General features: G+C 43.2%; 1 protein-coding gene across 9 annotated transcripts in view; it reads right to left on the minus strand.

Moving 5' to 3' along the window:
- Positions 1–319: 319 nt before the first annotated feature.
- NEU2 (neuraminidase 2) overlaps positions 320–18,608 on the minus strand; it is a 38,468-nt gene continuing 20,179 nt past the window's right edge. For 7 of the 9 annotated variants that reach the window (XM_040567679.1, XM_040567684.1, XM_040567683.1 and 4 more), the window contains 3 exons: positions 17,932–17,996; positions 3,148–3,352; positions 320–1,413 (listed from right to left, as the gene is read on the minus strand). In XM_040567679.1, the coding sequence (XP_040423613.1) occupies positions 475–1,413; positions 3,148–3,352; positions 17,932–17,996 (1,209 nt within the window). In that variant the 3' untranslated portion in view covers positions 320–474. Of the gene's footprint in view, positions 1,414–3,147; positions 3,353–8,790; positions 8,970–17,931; positions 17,997–18,608 lie in introns of those variants that run through there. The other 2 variants (XM_040567687.1, XM_040567681.1) reach the window with 2 other exon arrangements.

Raw genomic sequence — 18,608 nt, forward strand, 5'->3', positions numbered from 1 at the left:
CTAATCAGGGCCAAAACAGCTTTCTGAAAATAACAGCGGATACAGGCAGTAAGGCAGTGTCCTTTCCAGTACTTCCCCCACAATTTACTAAATACAGCTCAGCATAACACTGCTGCCCTCTAATCTCTGGCAGTCCCTGAGCCATCAGCATGCACATCCCTAGGCAAGACTGTTGGAGGCCTGAAGGCGAGAGACCCCATGCGAAAGTCATACTTGCTTTGAGCATGTGATGATTAAGGTAGCAGCCAAAGGGAAAGGTGAGGCAGGAGAACAGACAAGAGAAAACAAAACCAAAATACGTTTAGTTTTAGTATGTTTAATAGATTTCGTAATCTACAGATGGTACAAGCCAATGGCAAACCGATGGTGCACAAAGAATACAAAAACCCTTTTGCTGAAAGATGAGAAGTGACAGTGAAAAGAAGCACCAGCAAAGGTGGTTTTCAGATGAATCCCGATGAAAAGGCTCAAGACTCAGCACTCAGATGGGAAGGCTTGCTTCAAAGTGAACATTACAAATATTATCTCTTCACATTGTTGATGGGTCCCATATTCAAAAAGGCAGGAGAACAAGGGTGAGCCATCTGGCCCAATGCCCATGTACTGCAGATCTGAATAAGCACACAAGCCCTTGAAGAGGATGCTTGGCTTTGTCCAGTGTGCTGGGTTTAAAGGGCTTTTGTTGAGGTAAATTCCTAAATCTCTTCGACCCTTTGGGTCTGTAGGATGAGCATAGAGCAACCAACTATCTTGGCACCTGGCATCAGGGGGAGGTGGGAAGGCAGTAACACTTCCATGACATCCAGAGGGAGGCTCTACAAGCATTTCAACCCGTTGGCCTCCCTCAAAGTCCACCCCGTGGTTGTAGCTGACTGCCTGGATTCTTGCTCCTCTGCTGCTCCTTGCGTTGCAGTAGAGCACCCTCCTGCCACAGGTGTGTACCTCGGCTACCTGACACTCCACCGCGCTCTCCTTCCCCACAAAGTTCCCCATCTCCCATGTCGTCCCATGGTCAGAGCTGATGAAGCAGAAGGCATGAGGGGTGGGGTGTTGCTTAGGGTCGAGGATACGATAGGCATAGGCAGGAATCACAAGGCTCCGGGCCTCATTGAGCAGCTGTAATCCATGGCCTGGCCCCACTGCAAAAGTGGCCCAGTTCTTGTACTCGGAGCTAATGGTACCCTCGGTGATATCCTGGACAGCGCTCCAGGTGCGTCCTTGGTCCATGCTAGTGATGTAGCAGAGACGCACCAGGTTGATCTTTGTCCTGAGCTGGTGCTGCTCAGAGATCTTTCCTGGGACAGCTATGAAGAACAGGATCAGTTTCCCTGAGACCTCATCATAAACAGGACAGGGATTCATAGATCGGTGATCTTTCAGCTGCGCACTGACAATGGTCTCCATGCTATTCCACTGCCAGGGCCGTGTGAAGGGAGACAAGAATGAAACACACTGTTACAAGTAAATCCAGGTTGCAGTGCAAGGATGCCCAGATAAAAGTTACAGAAGAGTTTGAGAACACCACAGGAGAAGCAAGTTTGCAGATAGAGCAAGAAACAGGCAGACAACATACCAGCACCATCAAATGTAAATTAAAATAAATTAAGTTTATTTGGACAATGCAGTGCTCATGTGCTTCATTGAACAGGTGGGTTATGTCCTATTTAAATTACAGCTCACCGAGGAGCTGATATCTCCGCATCTCCGTGCAGCTGGTGTCTGACTACGCTGTTAAAAAAACTACAGTAACTGAATTTTAAGGAATTCTCACAAACATTTATATATACATATGATACAGACATATAAAATGTGGTTAAAATGTGCCTGTAGACCCTACGCTCTGTCAGTGCTTCTTAGGAAGTGAGGTAGATAACTGAACCCTTTCGAAGTATACTGGATGCTGACAAATCCGTTTGCATTAAGACTTCTGCTCCTCCATTTTGATCCATGTCAGCCTGCAGTGAGACACCTTGCTGGAGCTGATCACGTGGCATTACACACCCTGGTGCGGAAATTTGGACCAAGTTGTCCAACATCACACAGAAAATAGGTTGCAGAACAAGCATGCCAACCATCCAAGCCCCGCCTTTCTTTACATGAATAGCATATAATACAGCCACATTTCAAACACCAACATTGCAGTTAGAAAATTATTCCTACATAGAGTTATTGGTTTGGTAAAAGAAGCAGTGTTTTCCAGTAAGATTATACTAATTAGCTTTTCTACCCTGACTTGCTGATTACCCTTTTTGGGTATGTCTTATCTTTGTCTATTCAACCTGTATTAACGTTTTTTGGGAATATTTAATATTTCAATTTTAAGAAACCCTAGCATGTGAACACAAATTACTGAGCTTATGACCAACTGAGCCCTACTTAACTGAATTACAGGGGTTACACAAGGTGTTACCTGAATGGTACGACACTGCAGGTGCACTCAGAGGCTGCTTCTGCTAGGCAGACTCCAGCTCTTAAGAGTCTATAATCTAAGACAACCAGTCACCAGTGAAGGATTGGAATAGAAAAATGACTTCTTTTTCCCCCCCAAAAAAATACATTAATGCATTTGCAAATGCAAGAAATGATTATAAATAGAGTATCCACCACCCCCAGCCACCCAGCAAGATAACTGTTAATAATAACTGGTAGATTAATAAGGTAGCCAATTCACTGGCACAGACAAACCAGACGACACTCTTTTGCGTGGGGAGACTAGCTGTTCTCAATTGTTTTTTAAACCAGGAATTAGTTCTAAAAAGATGAATTAAAGAAATAGTCACCGATTGCTAATTCACTCCTCCCCATCCCTGTGATACTGCTCATTTCTGCCACTTTTCCACATCTTTACTATTGCAACAGGACTTTTGCCCACGCCCCTCTCTCTGCTTCTGCAGAGATGGGTCAGAGCCATCCCCAGAAAATGTACTGTACCTGCTCCACTTTAGTCCCTCAACAACTGCCCAGTCATGGGGTTGAATCCCAGCAGTTATAAAGACACGTGCATTACTGAAAGGTGGGCTTGCCTCCTACAGCTGGGAGAAGTAAGAGCGGTTTAGCTACAGTGGAGAAGGCAGACCCATTCAACTCATTTGGGACAGGGTAGCAGTATGGCTGGGCAGTCTCCCCATTTCCTCCCCACTCTGGTACCTGAACATGGTACGTGGTTGGGTCATACATGCCTCTGCGCATCGCTATCAGCTTGGCATGTTCGTCCACCACATCCTCTCGTTCCTCAGCAAATGCCAGGATGATGCTGAAACGCGGCAGGTAGAGCAGGGCTGGAATTCGGTAGCTCCACGTACCGTTCCGGAACAACGTCTCTTGCTTCAGGACAGGAAACGAAGCCATCATGCTAAGGAAAGAAGACAAAATACACTGCATTTTAACCCACGCTTAGCCCAACAAAGCTTGACAGGGGCAGATTCCACTGCTTTCTGCCCTCCCTGCTCAGTGGGACCTGACCTGCACTGAAATGCAATTTCTGCTGCTTTCACTTTCGTCTTTTTCTCGTGCTCTTCTAAAGAGAATCCACATGTTGCATAGCAGCTGGCCACGCAGACCAGACCTACCCCAGAAACAGCCTGGTTAATCTTCCTGGAGTTAAGTACACTAAATACAGTTAATTAAAAAGCTGTCTGTAGTTTGTTTTTTCTTCTTAATGAAATTCAGAAGCTGGGATTTTTTGGGGGTTGCTTTGTAATTCAGAAGACTGTTGATAATCAAACATTTCAGTATTTTGCCTCAGAAGAGCATTACTATCTTTGTTGATGGTGTTTCCAAAACCCAACACAAAACTTCTGCTTTGCCAAATATAAACTTTGAACCCCATAATGACAACACAGTGAGGCAATCCATGGCCACAGCCATGCCCCTATTTGAGGATGGTAAACACTGAGCATGAAGAAAAGAAAAAGAAAATATCCTCCCTCATAAGATGAAAGAGCAGTCCGAAAGGTGTCTAAATGGTGAAACTAGAAGGTGTCAACCAACTGGATGTAAGACATCTGAGCGTGCCAGGAGAGGCCCAAGGCAGGAGAATTAGACTTACGTACTGGGTTCTGCAGGTTTCTCATTGGAAGGGGAAAGGCCACTGCTTGCCTGAAGCATACATGAGGTCTTACTGGGCCATCAACATGTTCCTAAGGGCCTCACAGAACTTGAAAATAAAGTAATCAGCAATGTGGAGCCGGTAACACATCAGGTAGGACACTTGTCATCTGTACAGTGACTTAAAAACAACATCAGGGAAGAAGACAATCATGAGGGGACACTAGGGAAGCTGCCTCTATGGACCTGGTCTGTGCTATGTCTGCATATTGTCTCTCTTCCTCCCCTTGGATCCACTGATCTGTCTGTCCTGTTGCACCAAGCCTCTCCTGATAACTGATTTACCCTGGCAAAAACCCACTGGCTCAGAGGAATTACATCTGAGCAGAGTGGAGGGGAAAGAGGGGGGGGGAAAAAAAAAAAAAAAAAGGACCTCTGACACGATGCACCAGAAACTGAAGGCCTGAATATCCTCAGCTCAGCAGAGATGTTGGGGGGATGGGGAATAAAATAAAAACAAAATTCAAAAAAAAATAATCAGGCCTTAGATCTCTGACGCATTGAGTGGGTAGAATGGCAAGGATAAGATGACAATACACTATGACTAAGAAATTCAAATGCCTCCTACCTCAGCTGAGGCAAGACTTGCAATGCTGTCTTAAGAGTTGAGGATTCTCCACGATTTAGATAAATAGGAAAGTGCTATAGTGGCTATTGGCTGTGTATCAGATCCTCATGTTTTGAAGGCTGTCTTGATAATTCAGGACCAGATGGAGACAAACTGAAGGTTGCTTATGATGCTGCAGAAAGCACATATCTACCTGGAGATCAATTTTCACTCTTCCATCTTAGAAGAAAAAAGAATTAGCCAGCCTAACATAGACTTGATTAACAAATTTCTTTTACAGTGCTGATTACTGAGTTAGGACAATGCAGATAAGCAGTTTGTCCTCCTCGGACAGGACCATCACATTATGCTCTATCCAGATCCACAGCTAGGCAGCAAGCATTCAAGTATCCCTTGCTTTCACCTTCCAGATGCTATGAATACCCACGAAATTTTTAAACTCACAGCACTGATCAGAGGGTCCTAACTGCACCGTTTTAGCTAAAGCCAGCTGTACAGACCCTAGCCAGCCCCAGCACCGTTGCTGCTCAAATGCAAAGCCACAGGGGAGAGAAGTCCATCTCCAAAGGGTAGCTGCTCCCTCCTCACTGCCACTTCCAGTACAGCAGCCTATGAAAAGCCAGCAGCACAGCTACTGTACAGAAATGTCACCACAGATTTGATCTCAGCTCTCCATGCAACACCACGAAGAAAATAGGAAGACTGTCCTAGAACAAATAACTGTGTTGTTCACTACAGAGCAGCATGGATCTGGCTATTTATACAGACTGTAGCCGTGGCTGTTCTCATGGTTCCTGAAACAGAAGCTCACCAGAGTACTTCCAGACTATTTAAAGGGAGATTATTTAAAGGGATATTAGTCAGCCTGTCTAGTGCAGCACAGGTTCCCTAAGATTCCTGCTCATGGTGCCATCCTGATACTGAAATCCTTCTTGAGGGCAGGGCAAGGGGGGGTGGGGGAGGGGAAAAAAACAAAAAAAGAGAGATCTGGTCCACCCCCATGAACCCCTGATGTAGAGCTGAAAGACCAATGCCACAGAGGCTGTGCTGCAGCATGGGAGTGGGAGCAGAACAGCCCACTGCAGCCTAGTCCCTCCTGTATGATCCTGTCCTCTGCAGGCATCTCTCCCCATGCTCTTGGCCCCTCTGCGAGATGCTCAGCGTGCGCATCGCAATGCTCTTCTGTTCCTCTTAGTGCTAAATGGGGAGTGAGGGAAGGTGGGATGTTCGAGGGCTGGGAACAGCTGCTGTTGGACACAGCACCCACAACTACAGCCGAGGAAAACTCTGGGACCAAGTGGCATCTGTTCAGAGACAAGACAGGGACGTGTGTGTGTATACACACATAGACACACACGTGTGTGTATACTCCCCACACACAGTGTGCATATTATGCCTGCATGCATATACACCATGTATCCACCTGCAGAGAAACTTTTCCATCCTTTTTCAAACACTTAAAAGTCAGTATTCAGCTTCTTCTATCGTCTTCTGTGGTGGATCCTCAAGCAGCGACTGACTCACAGCAGCTTGAGTTTCACACAAAATAAAAAATGCAGAATCTTTAAATAGCTTAAAGCTCTTAATATTTATTAAAAAAAAAGAAAAAAAAAAAGAGTGCTGCTTTAGATACTCTCCAGCCAGTTGAAAAGAACTAATTTTTCTCTTGACCTCTACCCATTTTCAAAGGTAAAAACACTGGCTACATTATCCTAAATAAGAGAGAAGTAAAATTAGCAAATCATCAACAGAACAGCAAGTCATGAACAGAACAGCCACATGAGGGGTGTTCAAAAGCTCACACTCCAGCACTGCAAGAATTCAAATCTGACACGCCAGCCTCTCCAGGATTAGATGGTCAAGGGATGCATGTGTCCATGATGCTACTCTATTCCTGCTGAAATAACACTGGCTGGCCTGCAAGGAAGAAGAAGGTGGTAGCGTTGCAGCCAGCATTGATCTAAGGACACTGTCAAGACAAAGTTTGTAGACCACAGCAGTGTCTTTTGACAGACCAAGAGCTATATCTGGAGGGGGGGGGGGGGGGGAAACCACCAATCTTCTAGGAACACAGAGGCCTGAAACACAAGCAGGAGATTGGAGAACTGTACACAATTTGCAAGTAATTGCTCAGACTTGTATCAATTTGATTACCTTGGGGAGAAAAGTTAGCTGTACTTCTGTGAGGTAAATGGGCATGGAAGAAGAAGTGGAGTTGACACAGTAATTTATTTCCTAAGAGGTCGCTGATAACCTTTTTGCAGATGACAGAGAAACTAATGGGGAGAAGGCAAATTTATCATGCAGCCATTAAACCAGTATTGCCTCCTGGTTTTTGGTATCTACTGGAGTTCTGAATTTACTTCCCACGCTTACCCTTGAGAAGTGTGCTGTTCAGGGATTATTGACATTTACTTGCAATTCCTCTCCAATGCACCAGGGAATTGCTGCCCTGAGATCCAGTACCCCACTTCCAAGCAGAACTGGGCAGACAGGGAGAAAGAAAAGCATGGTGGAATTACATAAGAAGAGTCATGAGTTAAATTGGAGGAAACTGTTGCTCAGAGTTTGCAAGTTATACAGCTGAAACGATTTCCAAAGCAGAGACCGTTTACAGCACATCAGAAGAGTCAAAAGAAATAACAGCTGACAATAAAATTAATCTATGATGGATCTGAGACCTGGAGGAAGGAGCCCAAGCTGCAGTAAGGGATAGGTTCTGGCAGCCACCAAGATCAGGCATTTGTTCCTTCCACTTCTCTCCTTCAAGGCAGCTTGCATGGTTTGTTGTTTCGTTTGTTTGTTTCAGTTGGTCATTTTTTTTTTTTTTAATACAGAAGAGGATAATTCCTTCCATGCTTATTTGTTTTAACCCTCTCCAAGAAGGGTGACTAAAAAGGATAGCATTTCCACTGACCTCAGCTACTACAGAAAAACTGTCTTAACAAGTTCAGATCCAAGATGAAAAGGCAGTATGTCTTTAAAAACAAAGCATCAGAAATAAGGTAATAAACTGAACTCTATCTCCTGATCCCCATCAGGGTGCCCTGCTGATCTGTGCAGGAGCCAGTTTGCTCTTGGAGGAATCTAGATAGATCCCAACCAACCAACCAAACCTCGTCAGGGAGGTTCGGGGAAGAGGGGCAAGGAACACAAACAAAACAACCTGAGAAAGCCAAGTTCAAAAGCCAACTAAAGTTCTGCTTTTCAATACAAGCGCAAGAATCTGTCCTTCGCTTAACATCAGACCTGGACTTACAGCGTGTTCCAAGCTTATAGAAGTCAGCTAAGCACTATCCTGAAATATATATCTATACTGTTTCATTTAAAGAAAAGATGACACTTCCATTAGAATACTGCATAGAAAGGGGCCAGGAGAAGCCATGTTCCAGTTGTATAGGGCTAAGAAATAGGAGACCGAGTTTGCTTCTAAAATGCTTGCTACACAGTGTATTTCTATGTGCAAGCCATTCCTCCTAGCTAAACGGAGTGACTGTACCTATTTCCGCTGAAAGCCAGCACCAGAGAGCTATTCCAGCCTTCTCAATCCCCTAGAGCACATCCTACACTAAATCTAGATCATGGGATTTCTTAACAAGCCAGGCAGCACCAATAAATAAATCAGCCTCAGCGCAAGGTCAGAAAGTAGAGCTATCAGTGACACCTGTCAAGCAATAAACTTTAAACACATGACTGTTTAAAACATTCAAAATTCAAAACTGAAAAGGCACAAAGCTGGAATTACTTTAATCCAGCTGCCGGCTGGATTAAACTTTTTAACTACACTAGAAGCAAAGTTTTTCTTGCGGTAAAGACTTCATACCGCACTTACAAGGGGATTTTCAGCCTCCTCAGTCATTGCTTTTCTAAACAATCCGTCCAGTTCTGCTTTCAAAATGTTGTGGTTCAGCCTGGCAGAAGCTCCTGTGCTGTAAAACACAGGTTTTCTGAGCAGTACAGAGGAATTGCATGAAACAGCATTATTTCTTCATAGCATATCATTGGTGAAGGACTACACAGACTGTACTCCAATCTGAACCTAAAAAACATTGTATTTAGCTTTTTAGCTCCCAGCAATACCCACTGATATGGAGAGGGGAAAAAAAAAGAAATACCTCTTTTACTCTGTGCCTCCTGGAAGTCACGTCAAAAGTAAAGAAAAAAAAGCACTCTTATTGGATACAATAAAAAGAAGGTTCACCACGCTCCTACCAACTAGTCTCCAACCTGCAAAATTATTTATATTGGCAGCGATGTCAGCTGTCCCAGATCCCCCAGGAAGAGCTAGCAGCTGGCATGTATACACAAGCCGATATTTAAATGGCAAACCTGTTTTGCATATAAGGGGAGGTTCCATCTGAGCTGGACAAATGCAAGGGAAAGATTTTGAAATGACTGTAGTAATTAAATGACATATGTCTATCTGCATGGGTTGACAGGACTACAGAATAGCTGTTGTTGGTAATGGTTATGCAGTTCACTCCTGCCTGTCCTTTCCTGCTCTTCTTGTCCCCTTATGCTGAGGAAGGGAAAGTTCCTCCAGTCCCAGCATGCTGACTCCCAGCACTTCCTCTCAGAGTGCTCCGGAGCTCTATGAAAGTTTGCCACAAGACCTCAGAAAATGGTTATAACCAGTGAGCAAGGGTGCTGTGACAAGCTGACATATTCCTCTGCTGGCACTACCCACCTGGCATCCATCAGTGTGCTGTTTCTGGATGAAGACATGGGCTAACTCAGGCAGCGGTACAGGAATATGCTGCTGCATACAGATGCAGCTCCCAGCAGCCAAACTTCATACCAGCAGCTGCAGTCAATGAATCAATAGGCACAGTCAAGCAGAAGAAAGGAGGGGAGAGTATGAGTGTAGGGTCCCAGCAGGTGGTGGGAGGCTGAGGGAGAAGAGAACAGCACCATCCCTTCTCCCAGGCGTGGCCTGCCGAGCTTAGGAGCAGCACCTGCAGCTGCTGGGAGCAGCCAAGCAAATTGACTTCGTGACTACCTTGTGCTACTGATGTAATGTAGTGCTGCTGCTGTCAGAGACAGCCTTGCCTCACCTTTCCCATTCCTGGCTGTTTCTCTTCCTTTATGTTTTCTCTACTGTGTTTCCATTGCTGCCATTAACACTTCTTGGCTCTGAGATTATTGGGAAAATAATAATAATAATCCTGCAAATAGATCTTACTAGTAAAGAAAAAGGAGGAAGCAAAGTCTACCCACTTGACAGCAGTTGTGGTTTTGATCTGTGCAAGCCAAATAGAGAGTTGCTAAGGTGTTGATTTACAACCAAGCAATTTAATTAAATGCTTCTGTATTACCATCTTCCCTCTCTCTTAAGCAACCCTGCATCCCTTCTTGTGCCAGCACTGATGCTCATCTTACCTTGGCAAGCCATCAGAGGATGACAGTCTGACAGAAAACTAATCCAGAGAAAAAAAAAAAAAAAAGAAAAAAAAAAAGAAGTGAACAGCTTTCTGCTGGGTCACTGTCCTGGACTACGTCAGCAGGAGTCAGACAAGCAGCAGGATCTACAGCAGGGGAGGGAGGAGGAGTACGAAGCTGTTGACAGGAGGCATAGATTCACCTCTCTGGCAGCTAGCCATTAGATCAAATTAGCTGTATTGTAAAACCACACCCCATGTTTATGAACCTTGCCTTAACTGGGCAAGTGAAGTATTGCCTTAACAGAGACACACAAAAGAAGCCTGAGGGCATTTGTATCTTGCTGTTATATCTGGAATCACACAATAGTCAATGTGAGGAAAAAACCCTCCAGACAATGGCATTGATATCCACGAGATATTAACTTCTAACAGTGAGTCCTGGAGAAAATCCAGAGTCAAGCTAAGCAGAAACAATTAAGAAAGGAAGAAGGACACCAAAGAGGCTGCTAAGACACTGCCTGCCAGAGAGTGAGACATGAATGATTGCTTTGTGGATTTCTTCACCTTTTCTCTGCTCCCTCGCTAACAGCCGTGTTGCTCAGGTGGTGTTCTGAGTCACGCACAGCTTCTGCAGCCAGCCAGACCATGAATGCTTGTTTGTTTAACAGAACTCACTTTGCCTGGCCGCAGCTTAAAACTGGCTGTCCATCTCTCCTCAGGGTGGCAACTCCCGAGCGCGGCTCATAGTGCATACTGTGGTACCAGTGGTTCCCTGCTCTACACTGGCAGCACGTGCATGGCAGGGTGGCTGTGCCCTTGCCACCTCCTGTCACCCAGCTCCCTGTCCCCACATGTCCTTACCCTCCCTCCCAAAGCAAGAGCCCCACCTCCCCCGGCAGCCACAGCCAGCCGGAGTGCCCTCTCCCCAGGGCAGGTAGCAGACGTGGCTGTTCAGAGGGTAACAGCTTGGAAAGGCTAAAAACCACGCCCCGGACTAAAAATTCAAGCTTAGTCCTGTTGTGAGGTGAACCCCAGTGCCTGAGCAGGGCAACCACGCAGCCACAGGTGGGCACCCTGCGGTGCTTCCCTGGCACAGCCATCGCTGAGTGCTCACAGACAGCATCCAGGCCTCCAGCGCTGCTCTCAGACACCAGCCCACACTGCAGTCCTCTGCAAAAAGGCCACCTTCCTTCCTGATAGCAGTGCTCTTACCAAACAGCATGTTGTGTGCTGTAACTATTTTATAAAACCATTCCTTGTTGACTACAAAAAATGGATTTCTCCGTGCAGATGTGCTGGGTTTGATCCCCCTACTTCCTGCTCGGGAAAATCAAAACCAGTGGCACAATGAAGTTTAAAATGAGTATAGGTCTAGGGAGAATCAAACTCGTCACTTCTATTATTCCCCACTTACTTCATTGCCATTACATCTGATTGTTGTAATGAAAATGTTTTAAAAAAGGTTAAAAAATGCAAATGGGGTGTGTGGGTGCATTAATAAGAGGATATAAAAATAATGCAGAAGATAATGTAATGAGAGAATACTGAACAATGGAGCATTTGCATTTGGACGACCAAGCTCAATTTCAGGTGCCACTTCGCAGGAAAGATATAGCAATAGCTGCAAATGAAGGCTAAGACAGCTAGTACTGCTGAGCATATGTGAAAACAAATAAGTAAGAAAACAAGAGATGCTACATTTAATGAGAGTGACATCTAGTCCGTCAAAAACTATCAGTGTGTATTTCCCTTGCAAAATATTTAAACCTGAATCTGTTGGTTTGTTAAACTACTAGAAAAGCAAACCTGGCACAGGTAACTCAGTATTTATGGCTAAGCTACAGAGTGTAGCAGCTGTCATCAGTCAGCTAAAGTTAAAATCAAGATGTCTTATATGGAGTTAGGCCATATAAGAGAGCAATTACACAGCTTTGCAAATTTTTAGTTAAAATCCTATGGGCTGCCCTCCAGACATTAGGGAATATGGTATCATTTGATCATTTGTGCAGAATGTAAGTCCTATGGACCTGGGGGCTGACTGAAAGTCTGCACTGTCAGGAAAAACAAATCAAAATAAAACAAGAAAAGGACAAATTAGTAATAATGAATGTAACTCACACAAGTGCTAATAGCAGAGATCTTTGGAAAAGAGGATTCTTTGGACAAGGGAACATCTGCCTGTTTTGTTCTGTGCTTTTTTTTAATTCCACCTCATTACAGAAATGAGCCGTTGCACACATTCGAAGCCACCACCTCGCTATCCTTATCAGTTGTGAGAGAAACAGGTATGAGGAGCGGGTACTCTTGGGTTTGTATCATTTTACTCTCCAGCGACTCCTGTTATGTTAGCTTTGATTTCTATCAAGAGTAAGCAAATGATTGTGCTCTCAGTGTTTACTTTCCCAGTAAATAATAGCCTAGCTCTTAAAAATGATTTCCGCTCCTCATGGAGAGACTTGGGTGAAAAAAAAATCTACTCCCTCTACCCAAAGGGCAACACCATCACTCTAAAATGGGCCTGTATGCCTTCTGGCACTCCACGGTGAGTTCTGCATTTGTCACAGGGCAGCCTCTGTCCCCTGTGGAAGACACTGCCCCATGAACAGCCTACCTGTGATACACATTATACCATTTTTTCACCTCACCCATTCTATGGGGAATGGAAAAAATAAATGCATTATTTTTGTAATAAAATGGATGAAGATCCATGAAAAGCAAAAAGAGAGGTGCTAAGATTCACATATCGAAAGGAGGCTGTAGAAACATGATTTATTTAGTCCTCAAAATAGCAAAGTTGATAAGGAGTTGCTCCAGGAGAACTGAAGCAATTTAATGATTGAAAAATGCAATAAAACTGGAATCCCTTGCCTCGTGTACCCTGCCAGCTCTGGGGACACTCAGATAAGTCTGAAGCACAAGGCTAGCAAGTTTCACCCTGAAGCAACTCTTGTGATAGGAGAACCCAAATTCCAGTACATCCCTCATGCCCATGGCCCACTAGCTCACAGAGCAGGACTGCACAGGTCTGACAGTGACCTTGATTAATCATTACAGGATTAACTGCTGACAGCTCTCTATGCCCAGGTCAGGCCCTCAGCTGGTATAAAGGGATAGTGACACTGGTGACCATGAAGCTATGATGACCGACCGCAGATGGACCAGAGCTTTACTGAATACACATTTGGATTTCTACAGAGTAGATTGGGCGTGGGAAAAATACAACCAATTTTAAAAGGAACAGGGTAATTCTATGACCAATTAAAACATTTGGAGATGAGGCAGTTGGCAAGTTCAGTGAACTTCAAAAAGAAAAAAAATCACGGGAAAGACTAGCATCAACTTCAGCAGGCACTATGGTGCTTTGTGTCAGTCATTCAATCTGCAGGCTTAGAAATACCAGGTGAGATGTCCAAGGATGAAGGAAAATGTTTTACCCAAGTATAGCACTGCATAGGTGTCTGCAGGTTTATTTGTCTTCCTTTGAAGCATCGGGCCCTAAGCTGTTTGCAGAAGGACATTCAGACAGCAGAGAGCAAGCCCACCTGAAAGAGCAGCGAATGGAAGCACAACCTGAATACAAAATCAAAGTATTTCATGGGAGAAAACTATAATACTTTTGGATGAACAGATACAAAAAGCCTTAAAATGAAACCAGGCTGGCTCTGCTATATCCATCCCAATGCCCAGGTATGTGAACATCCATGAAAATAAAAAATGGCAACCTAAAAATAGTCATAAACATTGAGGTCTTTTCATCTCATATGCCCGTAAATAATGTAAAGCAAGAGCAGTAGCTCAGCCAGTGGGCCTGAAAAGTGTAAGCAAATACCATTTACTGTTTCCACTTATTTGAGTTTGCAGATTTGGACCAAAGTTTCACCCAGCTGTTAAAGATTTATATGGGAGGTTTAACAAAGCCCTGTCATTAAACCTTTGGCACAAGCGGTGCAAAGGACATTCAGAGCGTGTTTGTACTAACTTACCTAGATAAAGGGAAAGCTGTTCCTTTAAATTGTGTTTGCTGTGACTCTGGAAACTAAGCAAACAAAGTCTGAGGGAAACTTTACTTTCAAGCAGAACTGACAGAAGGTACAAGGACTGAAGGACAGAGATCTTCAGTAGGACACACCTGATCAGGATTCAGAACTGAATTGCAAATTTCTAACAATTTGTGGGAGTTTAGTCCAGATTTGTTGGACGGACCTAATCCTGATGGCAAATGAGACACCGGTTCAGCCCCAGACAGTCAGGTGAGTAAAATCCTATTCTGGGGGGATGCTGGAAGAGGAACAGTCTGAGGAAGAAACCTCAGACCACAAACAAAGGCACGAATCCAGTGCCTGGGAAAGAACCAGCTTTGCTCCACGAGCAACGTCACCCTGAAGGGGTCCTGTGCAACCCAGACAGGGCACAGCCAGGACACTGTTGAAAGACTGGCTGGTGGAAGGGAGAGACACCACTGGCACAGCTTGACAGGCATAAAAACCACCACAGGGAGGAAGCCTAGTCAGAGAGGAGACTGAGGCTGCACAAAATAGGCATTAATGTGACAAACTAAGCGGCAAACATCCCCCAAACCAATCAACCAAACTGTGTGTCTTTTTCCAGGGGCAGGACAAGTTGTGATTTTTCCTGGCAAATCTTTATGTGTGATCTTGCTTAAAAAAATAAATAAAATTAAGACAGGAAATATGAAAAACAGCCTGTTTTCCTCCTAATGTCAGGCTGATCTTTTCCCTTAGCTGATCTTTCCTTTCACTCTCAGGAGACCAATTACTGTGTATCCACTAGAGCTGTGAACTCTATGCCAGCATTTAGGTATATTTTTAAATGCACAAAGTAAACAAGGACTCAAATCTCATAAGAACAAGCTAGCTCTTGAGATATTAACCTATTGACAGATTCAACCGTTACAGTAGGTCTGCCAGTTCCAGACTTAGCTGAAAGTAGGAAATTGCACTAAAACAAATGAAAAAAAAAATCTTGAAAGGTTTCACTGAACTTGCAAAAAGGACTAATTGGCTGACATTCACTTTATGAGATGGACAGAACTTTTATTCAGGTCTGACTGTACCCAAACTCCAACATGGACTGATAAATCCAATCCACTTTAAGACCAACTGTAAATATAAGAGTATGCATGAAACAACATGGTAATTGACAGAAAAGAAGAGCCTAGAGACAAAGAACACATTGTCCCACCCTGCTGTAATTTGGAGAGGATATTTGCAAGACAATGTAAAATGTTTTAACTATATAATTACCATTATCTGTGGCCAATGCCTGGGGTTTTTACTAAAACTCTACTTTTGGAAGTAGCTTGTCCTATGATTTCTATAGGCAATTATATCACCATCTTTACCACAATAGTGCCTGGAGGCAACATTTTTTGTTTCCAAGCAGCACCCCATGGAAGCACCCCCATTAGATCTAAAATAAGAAAAATGGACTAGATTCAGTGAAACCTAAAACAATCTAGAAACCTTGGCACCTCTCTGCCTTCCCTTTCACAGCCAAAATTGTCTTTGAAACAGATGTCTATGAAAAAACAGGTCTAGCTTAATCTGCAAAAATTGGACTGCTATTCCAGAAGAGGGCAATTCCTGAAACAATGACAACTTCTTAGAATAAACTGCAGCCAGCACAACTAAAATTTAGGGAGAGTCACAGTAACACTGAGGAAGTAGGAATCTAGACAAAATGTCTGCTTTTCACTTGGGGTTAAAAATATAGGAAATAGCAAATTAATAAGACAAAACAAAACAAACAAAAAAGAGCGAATACCCAAACACGTCATACCTTTATTATTATTATTATTATTATTATTATTATTATTATTATTATTATTATTATTATTATTATTATTATTATTATTTTAATTATAGTATTGTCCAGAGCTCTTTTGAACTCATAAGGCTCTCTTTATTTCATTCTCTTGTACTAAATTCCTGCTCTAGTAGCTCCCAAGAAAAAAGATCATGGGAAAAATATAGGAGTACTTATATACTATCGAATACCACTCCTAGTCTAGAGAAGGGGAACTAAGACCAAGGAAAATCCCTGACTTGTTCAAGATTGCTCAGGGAACTGCAGCAGAGCTGAGAAATGAAGTCTGCTCTCACAGGAGGCAATGGTCATGAGACTTCCTATCCTCATCCCAGCCTTGCTCTTTCTGTGCTTAAAAATTGGGGAGAAAGAGGAAGGAAACAACTGATGTTAGTGGGAAAGGTCTGAAAGGAAAAGCTTTGTGGATCTTTTACAGCACTTCCACTAACTAAATTGAACTACATAATCATGGTTGAGGAGACTTGTTTGACAAAAAATGACGAGTTACTGCAGCCAAGCAGCACTGCATGGGTGCCTGTTTTTCTAGAGTGCAATACTGTCTAGTGCTGTAGCAGGCAAAATGGAGGCAAGCATGGGGGTTTCTGGATGTGACTGCCAAAGCCCCAAACTGGTACCCCAGTCCTGGAACAGAAGAGACTGCTCTGCAGTGGGAGCTGCAGTCCTACAAACCTCCTTTCCTGCCAGAGTCTATACTTTGAGGCTAAAAAGAACAATTCTGGAGGAGAAGTTTGCATTACTGATACTGTTTGCTGCACAATTTCCAGAGTTGCCTATCAAATATTTTTCCTGAGTGCTAAAAATTTGTAGAATCAGTGTAGCAGGCTGTAAGAAAAGTATCAGTTTATATCAGGTTTGAATTTAGCTTGATGCAGTTGACAAGGATAGCCTAGGAGAGCAGCACTCCAAACTTGCCTGGCATTTCAAACCAGTAGAAACCAGGCTAACAAGATTCTGATGTCTTTACTGACTTCTGGCTTCCCTGCAGCTACGAATTTGCAAGCAGACTCACCAAACAGGCACTCCTTGGGTCCTCCACCCAATAACCACTGGGGGAGGAAAAACTGAGAGCTCTACTATTCCTTGATGAACAAAATCAGCCCTTTTTTTTCCTTGCTCTGTGGATGTTTTTGTATAAAAACTCCTTTGAGTTCTGACCCCTGCAGTTCAAATAACCACCCATGCTCATTTCTTCCTTAACAAGTGTCTCATACACAACCAGCAAATCTAGAAATAGAAGTGGATGTCACTATTTTTTTCCCCAAGAGCAGCACAGGTGTTCTCCGCCCCAGGGACACTGAGCTTGTCTGCTTACTAACCAGTCTGTCTTGAAAAACTTCAACCAAGACATCTGCTAACCTCTCTTCGTGTATCCCGGTATTACTAAACCCCTCTGCTTTCAGCAAGGCATTATGTCCAAGACATTATTTCCCATACCACATACTTGACTAAACCATTTCATCATAGACTAAACTTCCTAAACCTGTCTTAATTTTTAGAGGCTGTGACATTTCTGGACAAAGTTTAAGCTTTATGTTTTATATTCTTTCCATGACTAGAAGGTTTCACACGGTCCAAACAGAAGAGAACAAACAAAAAGAAACACAGACCCACAATTCCCATGTGCAACTCTGTAAAACAGGAAAGAGCACTGTTCAGGCTGCTGAGGGTCTTCTCATGTACTTACACAGTACACTGCTATCTTGTGTTTTGCGACTGCGTCCTGTGATTTGCACCTAGTCCTGTGTGGGTAGTCATATACTTCCCCTCTCGTAGGAAAAGCAGTGTTTTGGTTTTAATTATTCACCTACCTTCCAAGGATAAACCTGGAAAACCACGGCTACTTAGTGACAATTTCACTTATATTTTCTAAGCAGAAATAGGGAATGGCATGGCTTCAGAGGCAACAAAGGCAGGATTATTATTACAATCAGCAGGAAATAGGAAAGGGGGCTTCCCTTAGAGTCAGGAGTTCTTGTTAGTATATAGAAATATGTCAATGACGTCAGAGGAGCAAAATGAGTTTTATACCTGTTACTTCTCAAGATGTTCTCAAAATCTTCAAGCAGGGATGTACTTTCACCATTGCATGTGCACTAATTTAAGTAAAAGAATAAAAATAAGGTCAGCTTTTGGTTTAATTAGTTTTAAGCGCTTATAATGAAAACCAGAAGGGCTTGTAGATTTCCACTTCTGTATGCTTTAAAAATTAGGTTAACTCTCCCTATACAGATGAGAGTGTTTGTATGTGTTTATAGATGTATATGTATATATGTATGTACATATACATATATGTAGAATAGCTTCAGACAAGGAACAGTTTAACATCTTAACATCTTATAGCTCATAGCTATATCTACTACATGAGACCTAGGGGCTGAAGCATGGAATGGAATGGTATAGGGCTGGACTACTCTGAGATACATGGACCAAACAAATATATCCATGAGCAGAGACGGAGTTATTAATGACATACAAGAAAGCACATTATTTTAATAATTATTTTTGACTCATAAGGAATCAGTAAACAGCAGAAAAGATAAATCATGCTGGCAGCAGAAAAATATGTAGCTATTTAGTGTTACTCATTAAGTGTATATTGATATATACCAGTTAATTAAGACAGAGTAGCTGCTATAAACACTCAATTTTTCATGCAGAGGGAATTGTGTGAAGACATATCTGTTTCTGTCATGTGTAAGTAGCCA

This window comes from Cygnus olor, chromosome 9, assembly GCF_009769625.2.
Source record: "Cygnus olor isolate bCygOlo1 chromosome 9, bCygOlo1.pri.v2, whole genome shotgun sequence".
NCBI classification, from domain to species: Eukaryota; Metazoa; Chordata; class Aves; order Anseriformes; family Anatidae; genus Cygnus; species Cygnus olor.